Source organism: Aplidium turbinatum, chromosome 1 (genome assembly GCF_918807975.1).
Source record: "Aplidium turbinatum chromosome 1, kaAplTurb1.1, whole genome shotgun sequence".
Taxonomy (NCBI): domain Eukaryota; kingdom Metazoa; phylum Chordata; class Ascidiacea; order Aplousobranchia; family Polyclinidae; genus Aplidium; species Aplidium turbinatum.
Window position 1 is genome coordinate 59,375,248 of NC_137472.1, and position 15,229 is coordinate 59,390,476.

Genomic DNA, 15,229 nt, shown 5'->3' on the forward strand with positions numbered 1-15,229 from the left:
GAGAAAGGTGCTATGGAGCCAAAAAGGGCATTTATCAATTTATCGCCATTCGTAAACACGTGAACTTCAAAAAAACTTAAGCAGTGTAGAGAAAATATCTCACACTTCGTTTCTCTCAAATACAACTGCCTACGCATCTTTCAAACAGAAGTTTCTTATAAGAAAACTCACTCTGCATATCAACCTTTTGTTGTAATGATTCGTTGCCTGCAACTGTAGAATCAATGTAAAAAAGAGCTTATGTTAGTCAGCAATTGGTTAACTGAGGCGAAAAAGTGTGTCTACCAAGTGCGAAGCGAAACTGTAACTCCTGACGTACTTGTCTAGGTGACTGCTTACGTGGCAGTGTTGTTTTCGTGTAATCCAGTAGTTCTCAAACTGTGCGTCGCGACGCCCTGGTGCGTCGTTTCACTTTTCCAAGGGCGTCGCAGAATAATTCCGTTTCTTGGCTGAACTCAGTTTAAGATTATAAAAATTAGGTTAAACCTTTGAGGACCGCTGGGACACATGTGTCCCATGCATTTAGCTGATTACACCGCAATCAACTAAATATTTGCCACTGCTGATACCCTAACGTAGTGTTGGATGTCTATCCTTCAAAAAAAAAAAATTAAAAGCTCTACATCATTTTTCTTGGTGTAATTTCATTTTGAAAACACAGTGAAGAGTTGAGGTTGCAAGTGCGTTTTTTTCCCTTCAAATTGGCGAAGCATATGCTTATTTATTTACATTTGTCCAAGCTCGAGTCAAAATTTGCAAAATATTTCCCGGAAAATTTTTCAAACTACGAATGGATTCGCAATCCTTTCGTCGTAAGAAATCCAGCAAATTTTTGGATTCAATGAATGACGATTATCCAGGTTTGGTGAAAGAAAGCACTGCGATTTATTATCCCATTCGCTACGTTGTATTTATGTGAAGCAAAATTTTCTGCCTTGGTGGTGATAAAACCAAATATCGATCACGAATTAATACTGAAAGAGAAATGCGAGTGGCAATTTCAAAAATTCTCCCAAGATTCAATGAACTAAAAAGCCCACACGTCACATTAAATAATATGCATTTCTTTTTGTTGTTGTATCAATAAACAAAACTTTAATCATAAGTTTCTTCATTTACTTTTATTTGCTGGTGCGTCGCAAGTCCAGAAAACTTTTCCAGAAGCGTCTTAATAAAAAAAAGTTTGAGAACCACTGGTGTAATCAATTGCCTGCGTTGATACGTCACCGCTATCATTACTTAGCCAGCTTAACATCATCGTTTTATAGGCGACTCAGGTTCACCCACGCCCTATTATTTTATGGCATTCTTTATTTCTGCGTAGGCTATTGCAAAAACTACAGCAGACCACAGAATAATTAACTTAATCTTTGAATTAACTTGAATCTTTGTAGATTTAATGGCCAAGATTCGGTTTCTGTTTGTGAAGTAATTATGAAAGTATTGGAGAAATGGTTTCACTGAAGCTTGTTTGAAACAACATTTTGATTTCATTCACATCTTATTTTTGCGTCAGTAGGCCTAATATTGGGCACCAAAAGCGGAGTATAGAAGTATCGCAGAATAAAAGAAGTATTTCCAAACATAATTTTGTGGCATTGTTTGCATAACACGTTAATGAACGATTATAATTCAGTCTTATTTATTATTTACTTAACAGGATAAATTTCACTTTAAAATTGCTCGAAAAATCTGGCAGTGCCCTACATAGCCTACTTCACGCGACTTTTAGTGTACTGTCCCTAGACTCCTAGAGGAAGCCATGTTGTTACATCACAATCAGATTTTTCTAATTCCTTTTTGTGCCATTATTACAATAACAATCTTAATAGTCTATTTGAGGCAGTGAATTCTCCCTTTGCTTTTCGACCTTTTTTCGCAAGTTAACTGCTCAAGGGGGGGGGGGGGACGTTTTTAAACCACATTCAACCATCTGTAACGTGTGATCTGCTGGTTCTTTTTGAACAGAATTTGTACTAATGTGAAGAAAAATCACTTGTTCATCAGTTTGAAAAGTTAATATTCTGACATTTTGTATGCTTAACTTGATATTTCATATTTTGCAAAGGTACCCAAAAACGATTATTTTGCTTTATCTTGTCGCCTTCGCGCTAAACCAATTTTATGCAAAGCGCTGCAAAACAATGAGCCGGCTCCAACGCAATGCGGAGTGTGTGTGCCATAGCTTTGCGTGCGAATCTTATTCGTGCTTTATCTTCGATGCAAGGAACCCATTGTAGAAGAAATATTTTCTATTTGGAAAGTCTGGCGCTGTTTACATCATGTTACAATGTAAACAATGACCGAATTTTTCAGTAAACAATGACGGTTTACATTGTCGTGCAATGCAAAAATGACTAATTATATCGGTCTGATATCAATAGTTTCTATCGTTTTCCATATCAAACTGAAAAAAAATTGCATTTCTTTTTCATAAGCCAATGCTTTCCGAAACTCATAGTTTCTATTTTTTATGGAACTAAGCATACCTCAGCAATAGTAACTAAAATATTGACTTTTTTGTTTGTGTGGTTTTGGCTTACAATCATAGGCAATTGATAGACAACAAAGTAATTGGGTTGAAAAACACTAATCATTCCCAATTATCCTACTTTGTTGTCTATTTATTGTCTATCATATTAGCTATGTAGAAATCGAAACTTGTACAGTAGGCTACGTCAATGTAATAACAATAATATGAAACCTCTTTTTCAAAGCGATTTAGCAAAAATTTCACAATTACGGAAACGAAAAGAGCGAGATTTCTGTTATTCAAACATATCCTGCACACATAAAACGTAGTTGAATATTTATGGCAATACTTGTAATCTGACATGTGGAGTAAGAAAAGCTATCACACTGTGTTTACAACATTTAGGTAATGTGTATTTGTTAATAATTGAATTTTGTAGCAAAATCAATGTCATAAGATCATAAAAATACAAAAATAAACATAAAATAAAGGTTGATGAAAAATAGCCTATATAATTTCACATCAAAAGCCATTCATAGCTATATCCAGTGGTGAAAATTTGATGTAACAATGACAAAAAATAAATGATCATCGACTTTAGTATCTGTCTACCACCTATAAAAAAAAAGGTGCAAAGTATCAACCTTGAATTTCTAAAAACGGCTAATTAGCCTACACTGGTTGCAGTTCCAGGATGGATATTCGCATGTTCTAAATGTTTTTACGCAAGCACGAAAAACATGATGAACACCTGAAAGTTGGTCTTCACCCATTTCTTTGATCGCAAAAAGACTACATTTTATGTTTTGCAAACACTGCTGGTAAGAGAATGTAATTTTGAATAAAATGATACAATTTGGGTAATTGATCTACCAATAGATGAATAAAGAACACGTCTTGTGGAAGTTTTTATACCTACACAAAGCCTTCAAATCTAATCAGGCACATTTACGGCAATTTTTGCTCATTTTAAAGAATTTTGATTTATTTTAGTTTTACATGTCTTTCGTACAGTAACGTATTGTATACAACAATGGATATTTGTTAGATCAAACTTCTACTGTTTTCAATAATTTTTATGTGATCATTTGGTGGTGGATAACTATTTCTCGAGTCGCTAAAAAGGTAATATAGAACGTATTCTTTTTATGAACAACTGCGTGCTCACTGGCTGGTATATTAGGCTATAGCACAAGAAATGTTTTGGCATTGTGCGACTTTTCTATGTAATGCTGTGAAAAAGAAATAACATGTTTTATTGTCCACCCAATCAGAAAATCTTCTCTGTTTTTATTGATTTCACGTCTTGAGACGTTGAATCAATATAAAAAAGTCCGCCCCGTTAGCTCAGTGGTTACGCGCCCGGCTCAAGAATACGTGGTGCAAGTTCGACTCTCGGAGTGTGCGCTTGAGCAACGCATTTCAGGACTGCTCTCCATTCAGCGGCATCTAATGGATGGAATAATTCCCCAGCAACAACACTTCAACAATCGGAAAACTTCACTCTGCCAATCTCGGTAACCGGCCCTGCGTCAAATGCTTCTAAAAGTATGCGAAACTACCAGGAATAACCAATCAAGACTTTGTCAGTCCGAGAATAAAGATTCAAAACCAACCAACCAAAAAAGAAGTGCTTTTCTGACTGAACTAATCTAGCCATCAGCTGGGGACATACAGTGCCGGCACAAAATTTGGAAACTTTGGAAAAAAAATTAAAAAGCAGATTAATGTGTGTTTTTTTTCATATTTTAATCATTAAAACTTCAACAAACTTTATCATATATCGAACACCTTTAATACGCACCAAATTATATCATATGTACTAATATTTATTGTGACAACCTTTGTATTTGATCTCATTTTGAGTACGGCGGCCCATAGAGTATGAGAGGTTTTTGCAGACATTTTCGTCAATATCCAAATATCCATGCACCAAACCTCTGTAATAATTCGATTTAATTCTTCTTTCTCGATTTAATTACAGAGGTTTGGTGCATGGAAATTGACGAAAATGTCTGCAAAAACCTTTCAGATTATATGCCTCGCCGTATTCATAATGTCATCAAAAACAAAGGTTATCACACTAAATATTAGTAGCCTACTACATATGATACAATTTGGTGCGTATTGAAGGTGTTTGATACGTGATAAAGTTTGTAGAAGTTTTTATATTAAAAATATGAAGAAAAAAACATGTTAATCTGCTTTTTAAGTTTTTTCCAAAAGTTTCTAAACTTTTTGCCGGCACTGTATTTAGGTCAAACAAAACAATAGAAAACTCTGCGATACGTCTCTCTCCTCGCGCGTGTTGATTCACGGAGCAATTATAAGCTCATCGCTTGTAAGAGAAAATAAATCGATTTCATGCTTTGCCAAACGTAGGCCAAAAACAGCTAAAATTCACCATAATCTTGAATTTACAAACCAAGTAGCCTACACAACCTTTGCTATCAAACTTTGCATCATCAGATTCGTCTTGCAATTTTGGGAAAAGTCAAGAAAAACCAAGTACATGACATTACTGTGCTTCAAATAAATAAAGAAAATTTGAGGGGGTCAGATCAGACCTTCCTTTGAGGATCAAAGTGTTAAGATTTTCGTTTTTTTTTGCGGTTTTTGGAAGTCGGTTAAAGATGTTGGCTCTCCAGGTCAAAGTCGTTCCGAGTCCTTTATTAATTTTTACAGTTTTTTCGTTTATTTAAATTTTACATCTGTTTCATGTTGTGCTGTTGTCATGCTCTGAGCTTTCTGGTGAAAGAAATGTTAAATGGAAAACATTGAATGTATGTGGTGATCGGAAAATCTCTCTGCTAAGAACACAGAAGCATCAATGCTTTCATTTTCAGCATCAATGAACAAAAAAATAGTCCATGCATAAGTTTGATTCGCAATCAGCAAATTGGACAAACACGACTGTACTTCATCCCAGGGGTGTAGCCAGCACAAAATTTTGAAGGAAGGCAAATAAGTATTATTGCATAATGCATATGTCAGTCAACCTGGCAAGGAGACATTGAAGGTGGAGCACCGACAGTTGGATCTGAGAGGCCTCCCCCAGGAAATGTTGAAAAAAACCTTCCAAATGCATTTTCAATAGTAAAACTTTGTCAAATGATGCTGTAACAGAGTGTAAAATAAAAACAATGTGAAACTGTTCACCAGGCATTTGGTAATTGAAGTAACTGGCGTTTTTCTGGTGAATATAGGCTACTAGGTTATGATACCTAGCTTTTATTACCAACGTTTCGTCAGTCAGCACGACAGCCACGACTGAGTTTATCAAAGAGGCTGAAATAGGTAAACACAACCTGTTTGGCAACAATGGCTCAACAAAAAAAACATACCGACGAAATGAATAAAGTAGCAAAAATCATTTGATTTCGATCAGTCTTGCTGACAGACGAAACGTCGATAATAAAAGCTAGGTATCATCAATACCGTCAGGGGTAACCTAGTAGCCTATAGTCACCAGAAAAACGCAAGTTACTTTAATTATAGAGTAAAATGTTTATTTAAAATTCGTCTTGTGAGGGGAAATTTTCCCCTAATTAGTTGTTGCATTGGGAACTGGGCAGCATTGCAACAGAGCTCGATGTCGAGTTAAAGGGAGTGGGTCATATAGGCTATTGGTGTGCGCTTGGTTGCTTCATCACATGGTGCTGTAAATGGTCTGAGGAATAGTTTCCCAGTAGGCTATTGTATTAACATTTTAAAACCCTCACAGAAAGGAAAACTATTACGAAACTGATCGGGCCATGTTCAGAGGTCCATTTATCAAAATGACCAACAAAAAATTCGTAGAGGATCTGGTGCTTTCCAAAGATTTCCATCGTCAGTGAAACTCTCTAGAATGGGAATATAACGTTTGTAGTTGCAAATCGTCACCGCGGACTGTTAATTCTCCTTTTCAACTACAGAAGCTGTTCAATAAGGAAAGTATTTGTTTGATGAAGTTGTTGATTTGAGTATTGGAAATAAAGAAAACTGTTTCTTTAAAAGCATTGGCTATACCGTTGGACCAGTTCTAAGCTCAAAGTAGAAACTACGCTTTTTTAAGAGTAATCGGTTAATGCAAGCTCTGATCGATAACATTGGAAGCAATGGAAATGGAAATTCTGTGAATTCTGTTAAAACTTGGAAATTGTAGTATTAGAGTTATGGCTTGCTGCAATGGAAGTTCTATGGCAAAAAGAAGAGCAGAGATTACGTGAAATGGAGAGATTTCCTGTACTCGCTAATTGTACTGTCCGCTAACCTACAGCCTACTTTGCTCATGACACAGTTATAGGTAAGGTTCCCCCAAAAAGATGCTAGGAAAACTTCCCTGTGGTTCAAGTCTCGGAACGTGATTGTTGAGCAACGCACTGCGAAAACAGTTTTCATTGAGCGGCACCTTGTTGAAGGGGTAGCCTACAATTATTAAACAATAATAAGAAGCGGAAAACCTCACTCTGTCAATCCCAATGACCGGCCTGAGTCAAGGGTTTTAACTTTTTACAAACATACAAAACTTTCAGGATCAAGACTTCGGAGACTTTCCCAGTTCAAGAATAAAGATTCAATCACATCATAGGCTACCATCTTGCGTTGTTTTAATTTACCTAAATAAATTTGAGAAATTGTTTGTTCGTTTAAATTTATTTCATCAAGTCCAGTTGAATGCAGTGACTGAGTAAAATCAAAAACATTGCAAAAGACAAGCGCTTTAAGACATGTAGGCTCAAACTAGGCTAGCCTACTGTAACTTTTGCTAATGCTTTTGTAGAATCGCTTAAACGATTAGCAATTGTTGAAAGTCGGCGTCCTCTGACAACCTAACTGAAGTGATGTCATCCACTGGTAATCGATGCTTGAAATAAAACTGATGAACTCCATTTGCTCTAAATTCGAAGGATTCTCTGTCTTTTGTCAGAGATATCTCGATCTGAAAATGAAACAATGTAGCTTTAAACATCTCTTGATCAGCTGCACTGAGTGGATTAAGTAATTGTGAGACAACAACACTTCGACAGTCGAAAACTTTACTATACCAATCTCGGGAACCGAGCTTGCATCAGTGTTTGAAGCCCTCTACAACTGCCATAATAACCTATCAGAGGCTTTCTCGGTCCAAGGATCAGGATAAAAATTCAAACAAAACAAACCAAGTTTGCAAAATAAACAAAACACTAGGCAGTAGCCGGTGAACTGCTATTGAGACAAATTAGACTACTACTTGACCAGACTGGCCACATTCTTTTGATTCATCACAAAAGATTAATAGCATTCGCAGCTGCAAGGGTAGTCAGATAAAATTTTAATTTCTTTCAAAGTGTTAAACAATTGCATGTTAAATTGCAGTAGCAAATCTTTAAATTGTCAATATTTTTTTTCATTGGTCCCTCTCCACCTGGTCGCATTTGAAGTCCTTTATGCAATCCTATAGTACATATCCTAGTTGCAACTAATGTTGTACAAAATAAACTCTTTTTGGTCGAAACATTACATTGATCGTCTATTAGTGATGCAAGCCGCGCCGCGTACGCGGCCGCTTTTGACTTTTTCGCCGCGTGCCGCGCCGCGTGGAAGGTCGAAATGACAAATCCGCGCCGCGCCGCTTGCCGCGTAAACTTTCAACTTTTCAAGAAAATCAGTTATGAAACTTCAAATTTAAATTGGAAACACGGATCAGTTTTTTTCCCTTTGGAAACCCTAAGCTGGAAAGCTATGCAAATGGCTTGCAGTTGGCAGGGTTTTGGGGCTGTCTTGTGAGGGAAGCTGTAGGAGTGTTTTTGGTTAATAGCCTAGCTGATAAGCTCAGCTCCCAGTTACTAGGCTATGGGCCTAGCGCAACTGCCGCATTAGTTGCTGTAACAGTTAGCCCAGTGAGTTCAGGCTATAAGTTTTACTCTTGTGTGTGTAGGTCATACAGCCACTGACATTAAAATTGCATTACTGCTTACAAAAAGTGTTCAAAAGTCCTGATACTGGATCCAGGAACATTCTATTTGAAAAAGCATGATGTCTTAGAACTTACATAGATGCATCGCTGATCAGAGAATATGATCTGGTTAGCCTAGTCAATTAGTGCACAACTGTACTGGTAGGTTACCAGTTAGGCCTATATGCCATGGGTGCTTTTTGTCACAATTGACTTTATAAAAAATAACACGTTAAAATATTTTTTGAAAATTTTGTAATTTGCGGTGTGCGGTGCGGTGCAGTGTCAAAGTTCCAGATAAATTGCGGTGCGGTGTGCGGATAGATGATTCAGTTGCGGTGCGGATAAAAATTTTGGGTTCGCTGCATCTCTATCGTCTATCACAGTGTTTCTTAACCTTTTTTGGCCCAACGCCCCCTTCATGAACTGGCAAATTATTACCGCCCTCCCAACAAAAACAATTAAGTACAAAAAGCGAATATAAAACAATACTATTAATACTACAAAAAGTGCTCAATGCCAGGTAAAAAGCCAAGTAGAGCGAATTACATCAAATATAGGCTAGTTACAGTCTCTAAAACCCTTACAGCCTGTTTTACCCTGAAAGAGGGATCATCAGAAGGTACTTATTCAAATAGAATTACATTTCTATTACAATAAGGACCTTTTGATGATCACCCTTTTAGGGTGAAACAGACTGTAAAGGTTTTAGAGACTAGTAACTAACTATATTTGATGAAAAGCAAATATATTGGCGAGCATGAAAACAGTATAGGCCTAGGTCTACTGGTAGCCTATGTGAACCTTGGGCTTGGTGAGAAAGTGCCAGTTTCTTCATATCCGGTGTAAACCCAGTGAGAAACATTCGAAGATCACCTCTTATGGATATGTCAAGTGGTTTTCTCTGTTTGGTATGTAGCAGAACAACACAGCTGAATTACTTTTCCACCAGGTCTGAGGTAGGAAATGCTACCACAAAGATACGAGCTCTTTGACGAAATCGTTACGCTAGGCGGTAGATGGGTTAAACCAGAATGTAGTAGTCCAGTTTTAATCCGGTGATGTCCCCGTTACCGAGGGTGGCCGGATTCACCTCCAAGTGCCGCAATCGTCTTCACACCCTGCCTCCACATCGATCTGTCTAGCAAGTCCTCTCTTGTCAACCCCACCTTGCTGCTTTCTTCCTCAACTTGCTTTTTCCATGTTTTCTTTGGTCTTCCTTGTTTTCTACGACCCTCCACTCGCAACTCCAGCGCTCTTCTCAAAACATCATCTTCATCCCTTCTCAAAACATGCCCATACCACCTCACTCCATTCGCTTTTGCCAACTTATCAACACTCTCATTCAACCCAAGCAAGCTCATAAGTTCTTCGGTATTCCTTTTGTCCATCAGCTTTACACCACACATTGCTCTCACCATCGCTCTCTCAGTTCTTCTTAAAATCGCCAATTCGTTTTCCCGTAAGCACCATGTCTTACTTCCGTACAGCATTGCAGATCTCACACAACTAGTATAAATTCTTCCTCTCATTTTCAACGGAAATCTTCTACCACATAACAACTCTCGACACTCTCTGAATTTCACCCAACCAAACCTTCCTCTTGCAGTCACTGCCGCTTCACAACCACCACTGGCATTCAATCTATCTCCTAGATAGCAAAAGGCATTTACTGATTCAACTTCGTCATTCAGCTTTTCAACAGGACCAATCATTCCTTCCTCAATCTTCTTGCATCTTTCACATTCAAAACAATCTCCAGATCTGCATGTCACTCTCTTCATCTTTGCACATCTTCCATGCACCCATTTCTTGCATTTCGTACATGTAACAGAATTTGCCATCACTCTTCTTCCGCAGACGCCACATGGGTCAATTTTGCTCATTGTGATTTCCACTTCCGTTCCGCTTATTACGACCTTTGTCTTTTTGATGTTCACACGCATACCTTTACATTCAAACGACTCCTTCCACTTCTCAAATTTCCCTCTCAGATCTTCCATTGTGTCACTCAACAAAACCAAATCATCGGCGTACAGTATCTTCATTAATGAATCTTCTCTTACACATTCGGTAATCACATCAATCACAATGGCAAAGATTAGAGGAGAGAGGACAGAACCCTGGTGTACACCGACCTTCACCGAAAACTCGTCTGAGAGGGCAGATCCAACGCGAACTCTCATCCTTGCACCTTCGTAAAGACCCATTACGGCTTGCACGAGAGCTTCTGGCATTAATTTTTTTCTCATTGCCCATTCCATCACTCTTCTTGGAACTCTATCAAACGCCTTTTCCATGTCCACGAAACACATGCACAAGTTCTTACCCTTGTCCCGATATTCCTCTTGCAACCTTCTCAAAATAAAAATAGCATCTGTCGTTCCCTTCCCAGGCATAAATCCACACTGCATCTCGTCCAGCTTCACCACAGATCTTATTCTATTCTCCAACACCCTTTCCACTACCTTCATTGCATGCTCCAACAGTTTTATTCCCCTATATGACCCACAATCCATGACATCACCCTTTCCCTTGAAGATGGGTATCACCACACTCATCTTCCATTCATTTGGCATTCCTTTTCCATCTAACACACGTTGACTGATTTCCTGCATTGCTTTCAGTCCTGTCTCTCCACTTGCGCGTATCATTTCCACAGTGACTTCAGATAGTCCAGGAGCCTTCCCCGATTTCATTTTCTTCATTGCTTGCGTCACCTCCTCTCGAGTAACTCTCTTTAATGGACCTGCTACCACGTCGGCTTCCACATTTTGATCCCAATCGTTTTCCTCGTTCATTATCATCTCCATATGTTCGTTCCAAATTCTTCCACGATCTTTCTCACTGAAACCAAGTTTTCCATCCCTTCCTTTAATACATCGTCCACCATCTACATCTTTCCCATCCCGCTTCATAACCTTCATAAACTTATATACTTCGTTAGGACTGTTTTTTAATTTGGTCAATTCCTGCTCAGCTTCTTTCTTCATAGCTTTTGCAACTATTCTCTTTGTCCGATTTTTCAATTGCTTGTACTTGAGCTTAGTTTCTTCTGATCTATTTCTGCACCAAGCCTTGTATGCGACTTTTTTCTCCCCAATTACTTCCCTCACATCTTCATTCCACCACCACGTATCTCCTCGATCCATCCTGCCTTTTGTTTTCCCACAAACTTCATCGCAAGCTTGCAGAACTCCATTCTTGAAGGATCCCCATACATCATTCACATCGTTGTGAACAAGACTTTCAACTCTCCTTTTAAACCTTTCTCTTGTGTCGGCATCTTCTAACTTCCAGACTTTTCTTTTGATCACCCTTTTTTATTTACAGTTTTATTCAGACCTTTCTTGTCCAAATCGATAACCACCAACCTATGCTGAAGTTCGCATGGTATCGCTTTCACATCTTTGATCAATTTTCTGTTTTTCCTGCATACCAACCCAAAGTCAATTTCGGTTTCATTTCCACCTGCACTGAAAGTCACTTTTCTTCCTTCCTCTTTCTTAAACCAGGTATTTGCAACACACAGGTCATTTTCATCACAGAACTCAAGTAGTCGCCTTCCATCGCGATTTCTTTCTCACACGCCAAACCCTCCATGAACACCTTCAAACCCATCAATTTGTTGGCCAACGTGGCCATTAAAGTCCCCAAGACCCAATACAATTTCCTGATCACTTCTTGTGCTCCATTCATAGGCCATTTCGTCATAAAACCTTTCTTTTTTTGCATCGGATCTTCCACTTTGTGGTGCATAAGCACAAATTACTCTCATCACTACATTCTCGACCACCATCACTATCGCCATTACTCTGTCACTCTGTCTACGAACCTCAACAACATTTTCATATAGCTCTTCCTTTACCAAAATCCCAACTCCTCCGGTCCCAATATCATTGCCCGACCACCACAGCTTGTATCTCCTTCCTTTGACACCCAAAAACCTGGCTCCTTTGTTCCTCCATCGGACTTCCTGTAAACAGCAAACATCTACCTTCCTCATTCTCAGCTCTTCACTCACTCAGTACCTCTACAACGCAAACTTCCAACATTTAGACTTCCCAGTCGTATCCCTGAATTTTTAACAGAAATGTCAGACAACCCGGAGATTCTTCGCACCCGCTGCCCATTTAAGGGCTGCCGGGGACTGGGGGCCATTCTATTTTTGACAGGCCACTTATCATTAGGATTTTTTGGTGCATGTTTTTCTACAGGGAGCATGCCCTTGCTTACCTCCAACCTCCATTTAAAGACCGGAGTGGTCTTGATGACCGGATGCCTCTGCACGACAACTAACGAGTTCGGCCAACCCGGGTTTGACTTAAGTTTTCCTTCTTGAAAGATGTTGCCATTGTAGCGGTTGTAGCATGTAGCTATCATCCGCCTACGCCGCCAACCTGCCTGGCACGGGCATCAATGTCAGAAGTGAGGTCCAGAACTACCAGCGGGACGTGTTCCGGTGCCAACGGGCCCAGACCTGGAGTAAGGTGCTACCTCTCCTCCTGATATTGAGGATGCAGTTTAACGTCATACCCAGGACATGAATGCCCCCTAATAATCAAAACGCCCCCCCTTAATCCGAGACAATCATACCGCCCCCCTGCGAAATCAAAATGCCTCCTGGGGGGCGGTACCGCCCCCGTTGAGAACCACTGGTCTATCATATTACTTTGATATAAACAAATCTCACCATAAATGGGGCATTTCCAGCAAATGGAAATGCGTTAGGAAGTTCTTTCTCTTCTGTACCGTAGTTCCATCCCCCATCGGCGTTCTGGGTATTGCGAACGATAATCTTGGTATTGTATCGAATAGAATTATGGAAAGCACACCGATCGGTAGCGGTGAAAAAGTCCACCAAGACTCTACATAAAACACATTTATTTACGACAAAAATAATAATACTAATGAAGCGTCAAAGGTTTATGATCATGTTGAACATATTTCCGACATCTCAGCTATTTTACGCAAAAAGATCACACGGAACACAAGCCCAAAATAAAGACGCAGCCAGATAACATGAACAAAAATTGGTACTGCGAGCAAAGAATACCAGTAAGATCACTACGCACTTTAAGTGCAAGTGTTACAATGCTGGAAACAACAGTTGTATCAGAGATGATGTATAATTTTGTTACTGTTCAACTTGAGAATACATTTTCTCAATTCGACAATTAACGTTTTCACAGTCAGTAAAAAAGTTAACCAACGTTCATCGTAAAGATTTCACACAGATTAAAGGGCCATGCAAGTCCATTTTCAAGAGCAAACAGAGAGTAATGCATAAACTAGATATTCAAGAACACATTTTACTTGTTTTTATAAAAAAAAACTTTTTTGTTCAAACGCAATCTTGAAACAAAGTATCGATTTTTCAATTCGAACACACGCCGCATGAAGCGATGTCGACATAAAATGTTTCCTCGGGTGACGTCATACGCGTACTGCTGGGCAAATATTTTGCTTGTTTGAGTTGCGGTATGCGTTTGCAGCAGTGGATAAGATTATTCCAAGTTACAATTGAAGTTTAGATTTAGTTTATTATAGCCTTGGTGCTAGCTTACATCATTTACAGACTACACTAAACTTTTAATTGGACGTTTAACCTAAACATTTTGGGCTAGACCTTGCAGTGTTTGCAGGAAACAAACAAATGCCATTATTTTCCTTCAGTGCCATTGTATATAGTTTTGATGGTATTTACAAGAGGTTCAGACAGTCCAGGGTTGCAGAGATTTGCATTTATTTTTTACTTCATGATTAGTCAGTGCTGCATCCTGTGCTGTGTGCACGATAGGGTCAATAGGCCTACCCACCAGTCTCAGTATTTACTCATGTATTTCAATTCTTTTAAATGTGATTGTGTATTGGCTAGATCAAGTAGGCCTATCTCAATATGCATGCTTCCCCAGTGCTGTGTATGAGTAGACTAAGCTAAACCTGTTACAATTCGGTACTCATCATGCCAAATCGGTGTGTTGTATAATGTATATAACTACTGTTCATCTGGCGGTTTTTCTACTGATAAAATTTCTTTGTTCCATTTTCCAAAAAAATCGTATTATACCATAAAACGAAATGGATCAAGTTTGTAAACACCACAAGAGTGTGGTCAGGATTAACAGAGTCCAGCACAATATGTTGACTCCAAGTGAGGCCAAATAGTACTGTAAAAGTTGCTTTGCTTGATTTGAAATATGTTTATTGCAGCAACTCAGGCAAATGCCCTGGTATCAACACAATCTGTAGGTGTGACCCGCAACTTGCAAGAAAGAAAACGAAGTCCACCAGATTACCTTACTTCCACTCCCAAAAAAGCAAGAATGGCTTTGGAAGACATATCTTTTGAAGATAATAAAATGCACAATCCAATTTTTTGAATTAATACATTTTCGGAGGTGTCTACCAATGAACGTTGTGAAAAGCTGGGGTAAGTTTGTAAACAATGATAGGCCTACTGTTTTCTGTCATAGATATTTTATGAATGCTTCCTGATGTTTGGAAACACACACATACTGTAAGCGGAAGGACTCAATCTTTTCTTTAAAATAATGTCATTGATAAGAAGTTTTTGTGCAGTTTGAGTTATATTGTTTGCTGTCACCAATACATTGGTGTTACTCTAAAATAATCTAAAACAATTAACTTGCACTGTTTAGATCTTCCAGTTCCTCGTCAAACACTTCTCGAATTGACGAGAAGAAGTACATTGTATTTGCTACGGGTCTGCTACTATTCGGTGAGTCCGATTCGGTGAGTTCCTAACCCTAAAACGGCAATGATAATTAGGCTACGGTACCCAATAATTTAAAAAAAAAATTGAAAAAATCCCC

The 15,229-nt window shown here is 38.7% G+C and overlaps 2 protein-coding genes across 2 annotated transcripts in view; one reads left to right on the top strand and one right to left on the bottom strand.

The window, feature by feature from the left end:
- Positions 1–7,098: 7,098 nt before the first annotated feature.
- LOC145777887 (galectin-9-like) overlaps positions 7,099–15,229 on the bottom strand; it is a 15,518-nt gene continuing 7,387 nt past the window's right edge. Inside the window, exons 4-5 of the mRNA XM_082589245.1 lie at positions 13,087–13,261; positions 7,099–7,397 (exon numbers count right to left, since the gene is read on the bottom strand). Coding sequence (XP_082445371.1) covers positions 7,245–7,397; positions 13,087–13,261 — 328 coding nt within the window. The 3' untranslated portion in view covers positions 7,099–7,244. The remainder of the gene's footprint in view (positions 7,398–13,086; positions 13,262–15,229) is intronic.
- The window catches only part of LOC145784693 (uncharacterized), a 2,365-nt gene continuing 1,746 nt past the window's right edge, over positions 14,611–15,229 (top strand). The window contains exons 1-2 of the transcript XR_014291030.1: positions 14,611–14,826; positions 15,056–15,149. The gene's annotated coding sequence lies outside the window, so the exon portion shown is untranslated. The remainder of the gene's footprint in view (positions 14,827–15,055; positions 15,150–15,229) is intronic.